The following is a 17,792-nucleotide window of genomic DNA, read 5'->3' on the forward strand; positions in this document are numbered from 1 at the left end:
TCAAATATAAAGATTTTAGAATCAAATTATTGAACAAATATTATTTATTCCACAAATGATCTCTGTCATTTAAATCACTGCAGTGAGTATTTGACCAACATGCCCCCACAATGACCTCTCTGTGATGTCATAAAGGGGTGGGTCCATCACATCATCATGCTGCCAGTTTCTGATTGGTCGAGAGAGTTTTAAATCAATAAATCATTAATAGTTTTTATTCTAGATATCACTGAAACACTATTTATCTGCTGTACCTGAGCTCACAATGAGTCTCATAGAAAAATATTTCTGCACATGTAAAGATTGTATTGTGTGTGTATCGTTTTATAGATACATGAGCAAAAAATCAAGTCTGTTTTGTTATTTTGGTGTAAAATATTAATGAATCTGTACAAAAATAGATTTTATTGTTAAATTAATGTATTTATAGTTTCTAGCTGTGTTCAGGGGTGTATTCTCTGGAGATTTTGTGATTCACAGTAAGACCACCGGGGGCGCTCACTCCGGACAGTTTGCACCATCAATGGACGGCTTTCTTTCAGTAATAAGTCAAATTTAATGTTGCTGGGAGACTTAACCTGAGACCTTTTCTTATTGAATGACGCCTCTTCAAAATGTTTTCTCCAGAGCGTCTTTAGGGATTCTGGGAAATGTAGGCTAGTATCTTAACGAGCTCATGGCAACAAGATGAAACAACAGGGAGGAGGGTGGAGCAGGAAGTGGTCAGTGTCCCACGTCACAACACAACACACAGTACAGCTCACCCACAGCTCACCCACACTGGATGCACACTTCAACAAAGCCACTTCGGAGATCAGTGCATCCCTTTATTCACCACAACCTGCTGCTCCACACCAGGCCAGCTGTTAGCAGAAGTGAATCAGCTCAGATGACGTTGGCTTCTCCAACAGGCTAATGTCAGTGTTAGCTTGTCCGACAGGCTAATGTCAGTGTTAGCTTGTCCGACAGGCTAATGTCAGTGTTAGTGACAAGTCACCATCAGCAGCAAAAACCAAACTTAAAACAGAAGCTTTTTCTCCAGCTGGCTGTCGATGTTTCCAAACTGAACTGTGTGAACGTCACATCATCGGCTTCCATCAGGTGACAAAAGGTGTTCAAGAGTCTCTCTGCCTGTTTTTTTAAACGTACTGTATCTGTTGCTGTTGATGAACAATGAATAAAACATCTTGATTTTTCCTTTCAAGACGTCATGTTCGACTTTTACTTTCCTGTCGACTCTCCAGTCGACTGGTTTTACTAATCATTTTTACTGTGTGAGGAGAAGCCTGTCTGTTAGAGTTGTCTCGTTAAAGTGAACGTACTGAACTGAATCACTTCCGACAAGGCGGCGCTGCTGATAGTTCAACTGAACTGAGAAAGTGAACGAATCACTTGAGGGAAGGACCGCGCGCGCCGACTGCGCCGCGTCACCGACGCATGAATCTATGGCAAGCCGTTCGTGCCAGAAATCCGCCACATTCAGTCACGTTTCAACTTCATTACGGCGTAAAAAACGCCGTTTTTTTTCCTCCAGATTTTACGCCGTAATGCGCAAAAACAACGTCGTTTTTTACGCCGTAATGAAGTTGAAACGCGACTGAATGTGGCGTATTTCTGGCAGGAACGGCTTGCCATATGAATCACTCAGTGAACGACACTCTCCTGAACCATTTTCCTCTGAGGGATACACTTTCATGGCGACCGTTGTTCCCCGTTGTTTTAACAGATTTAGTTTCCAGATAAACAAACTTAAAACGTTATGCTGGCAGTAATGAGGAGCGACGGAGGGAGATAGGGGTGTGTTGTGTTCAAGTGTACCTCGGAGAAAACTACCTTTTTTTTAAACTCTGCTAAATTTGCCACCGCAACAACAGTACAGTAGGACACAGCATGTAACAAATAGTGTATAAAACCCGCAGTTTGAGAAAACGCGTGACTGTCTGATCATCTCATTGCGACAATTTGCGAGGGAACGGTGCATATTCAGTGTGAATCCTTCACTGAATGTACTGTGGAGGATACGTTCAGTGAACGGATCACTCACTGAGCCCAATTTGCCGAGTAGACCAGTTAAATAGCATACCATAGGACAGGACGCTTAAAACATCATGATTTATAATATAGTTATATATAGTTTTATATTTACAAATTGTCAAAGCAACACAGTCACAACACTCTCGTCTCCCGGTCCTGGAAGCTGTGAACTGAACTGAAACTTGAACCGTTCAGCCGTATATCAGTTCAGGAGTCGCAGGCTCCTCCTGCCAAGCACTGAATGATTCGGTGATTCAGTGAACGAATCTTTGGAAAGAATCTTTCTAGTGAACTGATTCTAGTGATTCAGTACATCTAAAAGAACTGGCGTGCCCATCACTTCTGTCTGTACTTCACACTGATGAACAGTCCCTGAACTGCACAGTACACATGACGTGTATTAGCTTCATCTGAATTTACAGAACATGTGTATCTGCAACTATTGGCCACTTTTACACTCTGTGTATTTTCCAAGTTCACAGAATAACTTCAAAGAAAGAAAAAGTTCAGAAAACACTGATTTATTTCCAGGAACGTCAGAAAGAACATCTTCTCACAGCGAGTCTCCTGTCGCCTCACGTTTCATTCCCTCAAACTGGAAGGGACTTCCGGTACATGCCCTTCAAAATAAAGGGAGGATATAAACTGACGTTTATCTGTCACGGTGGACTCATGAGGGTAGTCTGCCATCTTCTGCGCTTTTCTTCGTGGAGACTTCGCTTTTATTCTGAAGGGCTTCACCAGGAAGTGTCCCTGTTGTTCCTGACCTAAAACGTTGATGACGGAAGTTTTATTTTATTATTCTGATTATTTATCTGTCAGTCGACACGAGCTGAGGATTAAAGTCCAAGAGCCACGAAGACCAGAAGGAAGATACGAGAAAGAGACGAAGATACAGGTTAGAAGAACACACACACACACACACACACACACACACACACGCACACACACACACACAGTCGGTGTGTTTTCCAGGAGTTTCTATGACTTTCTGGTGTCCGGTATTAAAGAGAGAGCAGACCGGGACTTCCTCGTCCTCAGTGTTTATTGCCGTTTGTCCTTTATAATACTGACACGACGTTAGCGTGACGGATTTACCTTCCCTCTCACTTCCTCCTCGTTTTGTCTGTTAGACTGCATGTCAGAAAAATACACACCTGCTGTGACGTCCTCAGGTGTTTCCTGGTCTCTGAGCCGTCACACTGGAGAGCAGCTACAGTTAACGAGACAGCCTGTGTCCGAAGTCTGAAGGCTCTTCACTGGATTTAAACCAGAGTTTGATGTTATGATGGAGAGAAAATCTACATGTTTTTATTAAACTGATAACAAATAAATAGGAAGCTACTAACATTAGAGGTGTGTGTGTGTGTGTGTGTGTGTGTGTGTGTGTGTCTGTCTGTGTGTGTGTGTGTGTGTGTGTGTCTGTGTGTGTGTGTGTGTGTGTGTGTCTGTGTGTCTGTGTGTGTGTGTCTGTGTGTCTGTGTGTCTGTGTGTGTGTGTGTGTCTGCAGTGTTACTGCTTCACCTCTCAGACTGGAGAAGATGAGTAATGTGGAGGAAGAGGAGGACAGATCCATGAAGAGTGACCAGCCTAAAGACAGAGCTTCAGACTTCAGTGATGAACCTGAACCCTCAGACACAAAGTAAGAGACTGAAGATAATTCAGTTTTTCATGTTATCTGATGACCTGAACACATCGCTGTTCTTCTCTGGATCTGCTGAGGCTGAGCCACTTGATCCAGATCCTGGTTCAAGGTTCAACCTTCAGCTTTATTGCCATCATACAGTACAGGAGATGCAGCTGTAGTTTTCAGGGTATATCGCCGTCTTACGAAGAACATCTGCTCATCTACGGTGTTGAATTGCACCACATTAGTGTCATTGAAATGATTTCGGTTCATATCACATTTCATGTCCGCCGGGACTCAATGTGGAACATGTGGAATCTGGTCTATCGTGGAGTTCATGAACAGTGTCTTCAGTACTGATGACTGCAGCATCGTCAGGGCACATTTGTGTTCAGACCACCACCAGAACTGTAGGAATAATGAAGACCACAAAGAATCACAATAAAATGCCAATGAGAGTGAGAGGAGAGTTGGTCGATGGTTTAGTGGTCAGAGGTAATCGCGTTGTGACTCCGACCTCTGTGAGAACAGAGATAACAGAAAGGATTCATGATGGTCAACAAGAGTCAATGAAATGCAGAGAGAGAGCCAGCCAGCCAGTGTCGTGGTCAAGAATCACAAATAACAAGTAACACAGTTGTTAACTGGTCAGGAGAAGAGATTCAGTACAGGTGAAGTGTTGAAGTTGCGTTATGAGAATGCTGTGAGAATCTACCTTCGTGGGGGAGACGTAATCAATGGAATTTCTGATAGGAATGGTACCTTGGAGGCATTGGTAGAGTTTACACAGCTTACCTGATGTGAGCTAACGGTCAGTTAGGACTGATGTATTTCTCTGTGTTGACTATGTGCCAAGCAGTGCATTACAAACAGACAACACCTGTCTGGAACATTCCTCCAGTAAACAGGTTCACTGGTAACAGGTGAGAGTATCATGATTGGGTATGAAAGGGGCATCCTTGAACGGTTCCGTCGTTCACAAGCGAGGATGGAGCGAGGTTCACCACTTTGTGAAAAACTGTGAGCAAATAGTCCAACAGTTGAAGAATGTTTCTCGATGAAGAAGTCCAAGGGTTTCATCATCTGCAAACAATGATATCGTGGACAGATTCAGAGAGCCTGGAGGAATCTCTGCACGTAAGGGACACAGCTGAAAACAGTCACACCTGAACAGATACCAGTGGTAGACCCCACTAATTGTGATGTAAATAAAATTTCAGTTGAAAGTGAAGAACAAAAACATCAGGATGTGAATCGGACACATATCCTGTCTATGCAGAGAAAGAGCTGCATGCAACTTGTGAGCTGTGGGTCGGTCACCAGTCATGTAATGTGTTACACAGAATGTGTTCATCTGCACAGGGAGAAGAGGAGTCATGTTTCTGAGGAGGGGACGCCGTCCTGCTGTGGTTTGTGTCAGGACGTCCTGAAGGATCCAGTCTCTACCAGCTGTGGACACTGGTTCTGCAGACGGTGCATCACCTCATACTGGGACCAGTCTGCTTCACCAGGAGACTCCTGCTGTCCCCAGTGTGGAGAAAGATCCAGAACAAGATGTGGACTGCAGACAGTGAGTCAGACCTGCACTGTCCAAAGTAAGACTGTCCATCTGTCTGCTGATCATGTCATCATGTTTGAAAACTGTATTCTTCTTGATTTACTTGTTGTGTTGCACAGCAAAGACATTCAAGATTTTTGTTTTTCACAAAAGATCCTAAATTTTAAAACCCTCGTTATTTCTTTGAATTAGTTACTTTAATGTTGGTCATGAAAATAATCACCAGATTCTCAAAATCTTTTTCTTGTTCTCACATTTCTTCTTCTCTCTCAGCAGATGGTGGTCTTCAGGAGGTTTTAGATGAACATAAGATCAGTCTGAAGAGGAGATATGAATGTGTGGCTGAAGGAAGTGATGAAACAGGAAGTGGAACCCTCCTCAACAGGATCTACACTGAGTTCTTCATCACAGAGGGACAGAGTGAAGAGGTTAATACCCAACATGAGGTGAGGCAGCTTGAGACAACTTCCAAGATGAAGACCCTCCATGAGACCCCAATCAAGGTCCAGGACATCTTTAAAGCCTTACCTGACCAACAGAGACACGTCAGAGTGGTCCTGACGAACGGCGTCGCTGGCGTTGGAAAAACCTTCTCGGTGCAGAAGTTCACTCTGGACTGGGCAGAGGGCTCGGAAAACCAAGATGTCAGTGTGGTGGTTGTGCTTTCGTTCAGGGAGCTGAACCTGATCAAAGATGAGCGGTACAGTCTTCTCGGGCTGCTCCGTGTTTTCCATCCAACATTACAGAAGGTGACAGCAGAGCAGCTGGCTGTCTGTAAGCTTCTGTTCATCTTTGACGGCCTGGATGAAAGCAGACTTTCACTGGATTTCACCAACAATCAGCTCGTTTGTGACGTCACACAGAAGTCATCAGTCAACGTGCTGCTGACAAACCTCATGGAGGGGAATCTGCTTCCCTCGGCTCTGGTCTGGATAACTTCCAGACCTGCGGCAGCCAATCAGATCCCTCCTAAATGTGTTGACAGGATAACAGAAGTACGAGGCTTCACTGACGCCCAGAAGGAGGAGTACTTCAAGAGGAGGTTCAGTGATGGAGATCTGTCCAGCAGAATCATCTCACACATCAAGACCTCCAGGAGCCTCCACATCATGTGTCAAATCCCAGTCTTCTGCTGGATCACTGCTACAGTTCTGGAGCACATGTTGACTCCAGACCAGAGAGGAGAGCTGCCCAAAACCCTGACTGACATGTACTCACACTTCCTGCTGGTTCAGACGAAGAGGAAGAAGCAGAAGTATGATGAGGGACATGAGACGAGTCCACAGGAGCTGATGGAGGCTGACAGGAAAGTTCTTCTGAAGCTGGGGAGGCTGGCGTTTGAACAACTGGAGAAAGGAAACATCATGTTCTACCAAGAAGACCTGGAGCAGTGTGGTCTTGATGTGACTGAGGCCTCGGTGTACTCAGGAGTTTGTACAGAGATCTTCAAAAGAGAGTGTGTGATCTTCCAGAAAACAGTCTACTGCTTTGTTCATCTGAGCATTCAGGAGTTTCTGGCTGCAGTCTACATGTTCCACTGTTACACCAACAGGAACTCAAAGGTCCTGAAGACTTTCCTGGGAAAAGACCGGAAATACAGAGACTATGTCTCAAATCTGGAGGTCTTCCTTCGGTGGGTCATGATGAAATCCCTTGAAAGTCAAAATGGTCACCTGGACCTATTTGTTTGCTTCCTCCATGGCCTCCTTCTGGAGTCCAACCAGACACTCTTAGGAGGCCTGCTGGGTCAGACAAACATCTGTCCAGAGATCATCCAGAGTGTCATCAACAACTTGAAGAGGATGAATACTAATAAAAAGTCTCCAGACAGAAGCATCAACATCTTCCACTGTCTGATGGAGATGAACGACCACTCAGTACATCAGGAGATCCAAGAGTTCCTGAAGTCAGAGAACAGATCAGAGAAGAAACTCTCTGTGATCCACTGCTCAGCTCTGGCCTACATGCTGCAGATGTCAGAGGAGGTTCTGGACAAGCTGGACATGACTGATTACAACACATCAAAGGAGGGACGACAGAGACTGATTCCAGCTGTGAGGAACTGCAGAAAGGCTCGGTAAGTCTGCAGCTGTTAACACTCTAAAGTTCTTAGTATTCTTGAAATAGTGTTCCAGCTGTTTATTACGTAAACATGTCAGTTATATTTTGTCATAGATGTTCTTGAGCTGTTTCAAACCTAATTAATGATTTAGATTGAGAATGTAACTTTTGCTGAAGCAGCCACTGCTTCTAACGTTAGTGACCAGCGGACGACGCCCAGTCCGTCCTGAGAGTGATGTCAGTTTGCCAACCCCTGGCACAAGACAACAAGTCAGGCATCATGTGGATGTACTTTTGTTGACCAACTGTTGTATTGAGTCTCAAACTGCATGTTTTTGATGCTTCCTGGATCCTGAAGAGGAGTTTTTGCTGAGATCAGGACTTATTTCTTTGTTTCATAACATTAATTTTGTTAGAAGGTGAAATATTAAACAAACATTGTCTGATTAGGTCTAAATGATTTTAGTGTTTTTATTTCAGTGTCCGGCCCCCAAACTGTCTGCTTAGCAAAATTCTTGTGCTTGGACAAATCTCAGTGAGGACCCCTGATGAAGAGGGTTCGAGGGATATCAATGAGGTTGTTGAAAATCTGATGATGGCAGATAAAAACAGGCTTCAGAGAGTTTGAGCTTCTGTGTTAATTAAGCTCAGTAAAGGTTCGTTTAGGAACTTTGATGATATGGTTGATGCATAGATAACCAATACATCTCCTGTCGTGTGGTGTGCATTGAACCTGGATGTAGATAAAATCCTGCTGGGGACAGTTGCTATGTTTTGAGCTTTTCCTCAACTCTGCCTTTTTAACCACAATCAGCAAACAAGAGGGAATACCCATTGCTGGGATTACCTGTCACCGTACCTGGAAAATGAAGGAGACAACGGAAGCGAGGGTAGTGGGCCGGGGTCCTGGTGAACATGCAGACTGACCTCCTCTATTGAGTACTCTTCAAGCACGTGTCCAGTCACTGGATCATAAGATGGATTAACTCGGGAGCAGGATGGCTTTTCAACAGGGCGCTACAAACCATAACTTTGGTCAGTTTACGTTGGTCGTTCTCTCAGTGGTGTACCTTCCTCCCCACAAACAAAACTTAAGAGCAAATCACAACACAGACATTTATGGCGAAACGAAAGGTTGATGAATCTGTTTTTATACTAACAGTGGCTGGTGTAATGATCTGTCAGTGATCCTGCATTTACCCTAAGAAACTACCAAATACAGTAAGAAGGAGGCCGTGTACTACATAAAAGTATCAGCAGGTTTTTTGTCCAACATGTTTGATTTGATATTGATGCTCTAATTCCACTTGGCTGAGATCAGCAGCATGTTATTGATCTGTATTGACATGAATAGGTGTATGAATCATTTTAGGAAGAAGCTCATTGTTGATGACAGAGTAATGTTGAGCTTCACATTTCAAACCTGAACACATCTGATTGGATTATTAATTGATTTTAAACTTCATCATTTATTCTTCATTCAGGTTGATTCACTGCAGCTTATCAGATTTCAGCTGTGCTTCTCTGGCCTCAGCTCTGAAGTCCAACCCCTCCCATCTGACAGATTTGGACCTGACCTACATCATCATGCAGGATTCAGGAGTGAAGCTGCTGTCAGCTGGACTGGAGAGTCTAAACTGTAGACTGAAGACTCTGAGGTGAGTTCACTGACTCTCTGTTACTGTTGTGGATCTTATATACTCAATTAACAATTGTGAATTTTGTTTGAAGTCCACATTTAAAACATCTGATTGGACTATAAATGGATTTTTACTTACGTCACTTTTTCTTTATTTAGATTTTGGCACTGCAGTTTGTCAGAGATCAGCTGTTCTTATGTGGCCTCAGCTCTGAAGTCCAACCCCTCCCATCTGAGAGATCTGGACCTGAGCTACAACAACCTGCTGGATTCAGGATTGAAGCTGCTGTCTGCTGTACTGGAGAATCCACTTTGTAAAATGGAGGCTCTGAGGTCAGACACCATTTCTTAATGGCCGATACTGATCTTTAGTCACCAAGTAGAATGATAATTGACATTTGGAACCGCTACACAATATATTTACATTAAAAATGAAAATCTTAGCGTCAGAATTTAGAACAACACAAACTCCAACACAAACACAAGACTGTGTTTAAATGCCTTCAAAGTTATGTTTAAATTTGTCTGAAAGCAGTGATTCAAGGTTCAAGCCCTTTTCGTGCAACAGAAGGAAGCAGCTCAATCAGCCAGAATTAAAGTGGCGAGCAGCAACAAACAGTTTTCAGGTTTCACAAAGGTGAACAAAGTCACTTCAGGTAGTTTACTTCTGTTTTCAGGAGTGAGACCAATTACACACTTGTTTCATCCTCACAAAGCTGCAGCATTTCAGTAATTACACACTCAAAGTTCTGCTATTGTTCCTTTTTTCATCAGAAGGAAATAAATGAGATGAAGTTTGGGGCAGGGTGATTACTTTAAACCATTTCTTTATTGAATTTACATATCAATTACAATACCATGATGTACCCTCTCAGCTTCCTTGATGGACATCTGTAGGTCATATGTGGTTGCTTTAGAAGTGTCTGGTCCACTGAATTGAAGGCGGTGGTCAGCAAACAGAGTAAAGCAGGGTTACTTTCTCAGGAATGTAGGTCTGGCACTCATCCTGGATCTCCAGCTGCAATAATCCAAAGAGTCATTTTATCGCCTCCACATCTGCCATGAAGATTCCTCAGAGGGGGAGATGAAGGAGGAACATTGTCTTCTGACATCACATCATTTACTCTTTTGTCAGGTTGTGGGACTGCGGTTTGACAGAGATCAGCTGTGCTTCTCTGGCCTCAGCTCTGAAGTCCAACCCCTCCCATCTGAGAGAGCTGGAGCTGAACTACAACAAGCTGCAGGACTCAGGACTGAAGCTGCTGTCTGCTGGACTGGAGAATCCACTTTGTAAAATAGAGACTCTGAAGTCAGTTTACTGTCTCTCTGTTACTTTTGCACATCTCATGTTTAATTCACAACTTGATTTATGTTCATGTATAACTCACATCCATAATTACCTTTACCCTAATCTAAACCTAATTCTAACCTGAACCCTTAAACCAAGTCTGAACCTTCAAACAGCCTTTTGACAGCAGCATGTTATTGATGTGTGTTGACATGAATAGGTGTATGAATGTTGTGCTGACATTTGGATGATGTCTGTAGAAGGCTGACATTATGATGATCCACAATAACACAATGACAAAGTCACTCTGCTCATTTTAGGGAGAAGCTCATTGATGAGGACAGAGTAATATTGAGCTCCACATTTACAACCTGAACACATCTGATTGGATTAGAAATGGATTTTAATCTTCATCATTTATTCTTTATTCAGGTTGTGGGACTGCGGTTTGACAGAGATCAGCTGTGCTTCTCTGGCCTCAGCTCTGAAGTCCAACCCCTCCCATCTGACAGAGCTGGACCTGAGTGGAAACAATCTGCAGGATTCAGGAGTGACGCTGCTGTCTGCTGGACTGGAGAGTCCAGACTGTAGACTGGAGATTCTGAGGTCAGACACTTTTTCACTTCTCTGTTGAGATTGATATGATGCTACTCTCAGCTGGTTTTCCAGTTTAGGGTCAGTCAGTCTTCAGCAGAACTGAATCTTTGCAAGGGTCAGCTTTGAACAGAGCTGCTCTGAGCAGTGGCTCAGCAATTTCATATTGTTGATTCTCAAGCACATCAGCTGGTTCCACATTAAACGTCGCAGAAAATACACTGTATTGCTTAAAGTATTGGCTCACCTGCCTTGACTCGCACATGAATGACGTCTGTCCACCCTTTGCATCTATAACAGCTTCAACTCTTCTGGGAAGGCTTTCCACAAGGTTCAGGAGTGTGTTTATGGGAATTTTTGACCATTCTTCCAGAAGCGCATTTGTGAGGTCACACACTGATGTTGGACGAGAAGGACTGGCTCTCAGTCGCCGCTCTAATTCATCCCAAAGGTGTTCTATCGGGTTAAGCTCAGGACTCTGTGCAGGCCAGTCAAGTTCATCCACCCCAAACTCTCTCATCCATGTCTTTATGGACCTTGCTTTGTGCACTGGTGCACAGTCTTGTTGGAACAGGAAGGAGCCATCTCCAAACTGTTCCCACAAAGTTGGGAGCATGGAATTGTCCAAAATCTCTTTCATTCAGAGTTCCTTTCACTGGAACTGATGGGCCAAGCCCAGCTCCTGAAAAACAACCCTACATGATCCCCCCTCCACCAAACTTTACACTTGGTACAATGCAGTCAGACAAGTACCGTTCTCCTGGCAACCACCAAACCCAGACTCGTCCATCAGATCGCCAGATGGTGAAGCGCGATTTGTCACTCCAGAGAATGCGTCTCCACTGCTCTAGAGTCCAGTGGCGGCGTGCTTTACACCACTGCATCCGACGCTTTGCATGGTTCTTGGTGATGTATGGCTTGGATGCAACTGCTCGGCCATGGAAACCCATTCCATGGAGCTCTCTACGCACTGTTCTTGAGCTAATCTGAAGGCCACATGAAGTTTGGAGGTCTGTAGTGATTGACTCTGCAGAAAGTTGGCGACCTCAGCGTACTATGCGCCTCAGCATCAGCTGACCCACCTCCGTCATTTTACGTGGCCGACCACTTTGTGGCTGAGTTGCTGTCGTTCCCAATTGTTTTCTGTTACAATACCACTGACAGCTGACCGTGGAATATGGACTTGTTGCACAGGTGGCATCCCATCACAGTACCACGCTGGAGCTCACTGAGCTCCTGAGAGCGACCCAGTCTTTCACAAATGTTTGTAGAAACATTCTGCGTGCCTTGGTGCTTGATTTTATACATCTGTGGCCATGAAAGTGATTGGAACACCTGATTTCAATTATTGGATGGGTGAGTGAATACTTTTGGCAATATAGTGTATATTGAATTAACAACTCACCTTATGTTGATACATAACTTTGATCTGTTATGCTGTAAATTTCCTTTTGTTCATATTTTCATCTTTCTTATTCTAAATTGAATCTGCAGTGATAAAAGACTTGTGTTTCTTCAGCTCTTAAGACCCAACAGCCCGGCTGCAGGTCAACAGGTCGGCCGTCTGTTGACAAAACTGTTACGTTTAAGCTTGGACTCATGCCTCACTGGAAAGTTAAGATTCTTGTGATTCAATTGGTGAAAACCATTTCAATATACAATCACAACAGCAGCTACAGTCAACGGCAACATCAAACAACTGATGATAAAATTGAGGCAACTCACTGATGAAGTTTCATAGTAATCCACTGATCAATGACAAAGATCCGGTCACATTGGCAAAAATCCAGATGATCCGACGCTGTAAGATGTTTTCTCTAAAACAGTATAATCATCCATAGAAAGCTGGTTTATCATATCAAATCAACCGTCATGGGCTAATCTGATATGTTTTAACTCCAGTAAGCCTTCATATGTAGGCTGCATGTTGGTCTCAAGATGGCCGCTGCATTCTGAGCTATCGATTGACACCTCAGCTGACCAGTCAGAATCTTCCATGTCATGTCCACAGCCAACAACAGCCACCAGGGTCCATGTTGAAAGGAGGGCCTTGTTCTCCTCTTTCATGTAAAGGTTGAGCCAACCGATTGTGCAGATGACTGATGCTTCGTACAGCCAATGAAATTCCAGAAACGAGGATATGATGCTTCAGTGGTAGTTTACAGTCAAATCAAGGAATTCAGTACAAATAGGGATATTACACAGGGTTTAAATCATAAATACAGTAATGGCCTAAATTGAAAGATTTATAGCCTAAATACAAGTATAGATACCCATAATATGAATAAAGATGACCTAAAATAGATTACCTGAATATAAATATAGATGTTTATCCAGACAAATATAATAAATGGCCTTTGCTTAGAAAATCATACATGAAATATGCATCTTGTGTGAAGTTGTTATACATCATTGATTTGTTATCAAAGTCAGATTTATTTTGATTTGTACATCATTTCTTCTTTATTCAGATTGTGGTTCTGCGGTTTGTCAGAGATCAGCTGTGCTTCTCTGGCCTCAGCTCTGAAGTCCAACCCCTCCCATCTGAGAAAGCTGGACCTGAGAGAGAACCAGCTGCAGGATTCAGGAGTGAAGCTGCTGTGTGAGTTTCTGGAGAGTCCAGACTGCAGACTGGAGGGTCTGAGGTCAGTGTTTGTGTGTGTGTGTGTGTGTGTGTGTGTGTGTGTGTGTGTGTGTGTGTTTGTAAAGTTTGCTAGCACACATCAGGCTGCAACAAAACTAGTACTACCAGAAGTACTGACACTCACTGACATACCTAACAGAGTAATGTCGAGTTTTGGCTCGTGTCAGTCAGATCTGGATGTGGATGTAGGACATGGTACGCTGGTCCTATTTTATGTACAGTTTGAATACATCAAGGCCTTGTGGTAAGTAGATATTGATCCTGAGTGTTCAGCATGTTTCTTCCTGATGCAGGAAGTACATCCTCTGTTGCACCTTCTTGATGATCGATGCTTAGTTTGAAGTCCATCTTAGGTCCTGGGAGATGGTGGATCCCAGAAACCTGAAGGTGTCCACAGTGGAAACTGTTGTTGTCACTGACGAAGGCCGTTGGGTTGAAACAGCAGATATGAGATATGATTCATACATGACGGAACTTAAGAATTGAACATTTTTTCATTTTGCCTTTGCAGAACTAGCTGTGATTTACTTTAATGCAGATTTTGATGTGTTGCGTCGCCTTTATAAAATATCAACACAAGCAGTTTGTGGCACACCGTAATGTATTGATGACCATGAACATTTACCACTACAATATTTTATGGCTGGAGTGCACCGGAACAAAAATAAACCAAGCACCAACCAGCACCACTTGAGATGACCTTCAGCCACATATCAAAAATCAAACAAAGTATGTTGAACATTGTGGTTGCAGCATGCTATGTCCATGGAACGTTGTCTTCTACAGTTACATCATTTCTTCTTTACTCAGGTTGGATGACTGCAGTTTGTCAGAGATCAGCTGTGCTTCTCTGGCCTCAGCTCTGAAGTCCAACCCCTCCCATCTGACAGAGCTGGACCTGAGCTACAACAAGAAGCTGCAGGATTCAGGAGTGAAGCTGCTGTCTGCTGGACTGGAGAGTCCAGATTGTAGACTGAAGACTCTGATGTCAGTTCGCTGACTCTCTGTTACTGTTGGACATCTTATCTGTTTAATTGACAATTTAACCTAATTCATGTTCATACATAACTCACATCCATAATGTTTTAAATTTCCTTTTGTTCATGTTTTCATGCTTATTGAGCTAAATTTAGTCTGCAGTCACAAAAGATTTCTGTTTTTAAAGAAACTGTAGAAAATGTCCACTGTTAGTTGTTAAAATAAACTGTCTGTTGACACTCAGTGACAAACTGCATTCCCTAGCCCCGAACCCTAACTTTCAGGTTAGAAGGCTGACATTATGATGATCCACAATAACACAATGACAAAGTCACTCTGCTCATTTTAGGGAGAAGCTCATTGATGAGGACAGAGTAATGTTGAGCTCCACATTTACAACCTGAACACATCTGATTGGATTAGAAATGGATTTTAATCTTCATCATTTATTCTTTATTCAGGTTGAATTGCTGTGGTTTGACCAAGGTCAGCTGTGCTTCTCTGGCCTCAGCTCTGAAGTCCAACCCCTCCCATCTGACAGATCTCCAGCTGAGTGGAAACGACCTGCAGGATTCTGACCTGAAGCTGCTGTCAAATTTTATGGATCAGACTTAAGAGGTTCACGTCAATGTTAGCTTCTCCTAAAGCAGCAAAAACCAAACTTAAAACAAACAGAAGCTTTTTCTCCAGCTGGCTGTCGATGTTTCCAAACTGAACTGTGTGAACGTCACATCATCGGCTTCCATCAGGTGACAAAAGGTGTTCAAGAGTCTCTCTGCCTGTTTTTCTAAACGTACTGTATCTGTTGCTGTTGATGAACAATGAATAAAACATCTTGATTTTTCCTTTCAAGACGTCATGTTTGACTTTTACTTTCTACTGTGTGAGGGGAAGCCTGTCTGTACTTCACACTGATGAACAGTCCCTGAACTGCACAGTACACATGACGTGTATTAGCTTCATCTGAATTTACAGAACATGTGTATCTGCAGCTATTGGCCACTTTTACACTCTGTGTATTTTCCAAGTTCACAGAATAACTTCAAAGAAAGAAAAAGTTCAGAAAACACTGATTTATTTACAGGAACGTCAGAAAGAACATCTTCTCACAGCGAATCTCTTGTCGCCTCCCGTTTCATTCCCTCAAACTGGAAGGGACTTCCGGTACATGCCCTTCAAAATAAAGGGAGGATATAAACTGACGTTTATCTGTCACGGTGGACTCATGAGGGTAGTCTGCCATCTTCTGCGCTTTTCTTCGTGGAGACTTCGCTTTTATTCTGAAGGGCTTCACCAGGAAGTGTCCCTGTTGTTCCTGACCTAAAACGTTGATGACGGAAGTTTTATTTTATTATTCTGATTATTTATCTGTCAGTCGACACGAGCTGAGGATTAAAGTCCAAGAGCCACGAAGACCAGAAGGAAGATACGAGAAAGAGACGAAGATACAGGTTAGAAGAACACACACACACACACACACGCACACACACACACACAGTCGGTGTGTTTTCCAGGAGTTTCTATGACTTTCTGGTGTCCGGTATTAAAGAGAGAGCAGACCGGGACTTCCTCGTCCTCAGTGTTTATTGCCGTTTGTCCTTTATAATACTGACACGACGTTAGCGTGACGGATTTACCTTCCCTCTCACTTCCTCCTCGTTTTGTCTGTTAGACTGCATGTCAGAAAAATACACACCTGCTGTGACGTCCTCAGGTGTTTCCTGGTCTCTGAGCCGTCACACTGGAGAGCAGCTACAGTTAACGAGACAGCCTGTGTCCGAAGTCTGAAGGCTCTTCACTGGATTTAAACCAGAGTTTGATGTTATGATGGAGAGTGTTGCGATGTGAGGTGCAGGGGACAAAAAACATCATGCAGGCAGGGAGTTATGCTGAAAAATTTAAGCAGACTTTTATTGTCAGTCTCTAACAAAAAAAAACAAAGAAAACTTAACAATACCCTTTAGCTTCCATTACTCCGCTTACAACGAATCTGGTGCTGCTCTTCTTAAACCAGTCCATCCTCTAGAGATGGGGAAAACCCGGATGAATCCCGGTTAACCGGATGTTCAACTACGTAATCCATTCAGCCCGGATGTAGCCGTTACAGAGATCCGCCCCCCCCCCCAAAAAAAAACAAAAAACAAAAAAAAGCTACAGATCCGCTCACGTAGAGTCCGACGACATTTAATTAATATATTGTTCAACATTCAACAAATGGCACTTAGTCAAGACGAGAGAAATGAAACCGGGAGAGTCTGTATATCCCACTTTAGTACTCTCGCCATTCTCCATAAACAAGAAGCACGTTGTTGTTGCTCTGTCACGCACACTCACTGACACTTGCTCACACACACACACACACACACACACACACACACACACACACAACTCTGCCTCAAGGTACAGCGAGCGCTGACTCCGCCCCGGTTGGCTGGTCAGTCGGGCCGTAAACAATCCCTGAAAATCCGGCTCACCTTAAATTTCGTTTCTGTTCAGCTGATCCGTATCCGCGTGTTAGATTTCGCGTGGCTGTGACCAACTCTGCATCAGCGAGTGGTTTGCTACTGCTCAGTTCTCTCAGATCCTCTGTTTGGCTGGCTCGAAATCTCGCACGGGCTTACTGATGACTTGGCCTGGTTTAATGCATAGACTATCATCAAAAACAAGGCAGGCAGGGCTGAGAGACAGACTCAGGGTGAGCCCGTGCGAGATTTCGCGCCGAGACCGATCCGAGAGAGAGCAGCTGCAGCAGCAGCTCCCTGAGGATTGCCGAGTTGGTCACCCACACAAAACGAAACCTAACAGTCGGTACGACCAGCGGGTCGATGGGTGCGACGAATCAGCGAGGATTTGGTTGCTCACAGTACAGAAACGAAACTTAAGGTGAACCGAGGGATACGTCACGGCCCGCCTGACCGTGGATTTGCTGGATCTCGCCAGCAGCCCAGCACAGCAGACTCGAGGAGGAGTCTCTTGCTGACTGTACGAGGCGGGGTTTCGGAACAAGTCTTGACTCTGAGAGAGTTACGTGTGTGTGTGTGAGTAGGCACGAAACAAGTTTACTTTGACAACATCAGAACAATAATGGATTTTTTATTATTATTATTATTATTATTATTATTATTATTATTATTATTATTATTATTGATTTATCAAAAAAGACGTAATATAGGTACTTAGCAGAAGCTTTTACTTTATTTTAATTTTTTTGGTGACTCAAGTGATTCTAGTGATCCGTAATGATTCGACTCCCCTCTTCAGACTGATCCGATCAATCGTAATCCCTCAAAAGATTCTAGTTTATCATCACTACCACCCTCTCTCCCAGTGCTCTCACATATATAGCATAGGAGCCCGCCTTGCCCGTTC

The 17,792-nt window shown here is 43.6% G+C and overlaps 2 protein-coding genes across 15 annotated transcripts in view; both read left to right on the forward strand.

The window, feature by feature from the left end:
- The window catches only part of LOC143339619 (5'-AMP-activated protein kinase subunit gamma-1-like), a 37,316-nt gene extending 36,112 nt beyond the window's left edge, over positions 1-1,204 (forward strand). For all 5 annotated transcript variants that reach the window (XM_076760939.1, XM_076760940.1, XM_076760942.1 and 2 more), the window contains one exon: positions 1-1,204. This exon is cut by the window's left edge and continues 1,346 nt beyond it. The gene's annotated coding sequence lies outside the window, so the exon portion shown is untranslated.
- A 1,589-nt stretch (positions 1,205-2,793) lies between these two features.
- Positions 2,794-17,792, forward strand: part of LOC143339616 (NACHT, LRR and PYD domains-containing protein 12-like) — a 56,142-nt gene continuing 41,143 nt past the window's right edge. For 5 of the 10 annotated variants that reach the window (XM_076760917.1, XM_076760914.1, XM_076760919.1 and 2 more), the window contains exon 1: positions 15,746-15,874. Coding sequence is in view for 3 of the 10 variants with exons in the window: in XM_076760922.1 (XP_076617037.1) it covers positions 3,576-3,676; positions 5,024-5,256; positions 5,493-7,296; positions 8,765-8,938; positions 9,079-9,252; positions 10,055-10,228; positions 10,640-10,813; positions 13,273-13,446; positions 14,256-14,432; positions 14,885-15,038 (3,339 nt within the window). In the remaining 7 variants the exon portion in view is untranslated. Of the gene's footprint in view, positions 2,933-3,544; positions 3,677-5,023; positions 5,257-5,492; positions 7,297-8,094; positions 8,502-8,764; positions 8,939-9,078; positions 9,253-10,054; positions 10,229-10,639; positions 10,814-13,272; positions 13,447-14,255; positions 14,433-14,884; positions 15,276-15,734; positions 15,875-17,792 lie in introns of those variants that run through there. The other 5 variants (XM_076760927.1, XM_076760915.1, XM_076760922.1 and 2 more) reach the window with 4 other exon arrangements.

The sequence above is a fragment of the Chaetodon auriga genome, chromosome 21, assembly GCF_051107435.1.
Source record: "Chaetodon auriga isolate fChaAug3 chromosome 21, fChaAug3.hap1, whole genome shotgun sequence".
In the NCBI taxonomy this organism is placed as follows: domain Eukaryota; kingdom Metazoa; phylum Chordata; class Actinopteri; order Chaetodontiformes; family Chaetodontidae; genus Chaetodon; species Chaetodon auriga.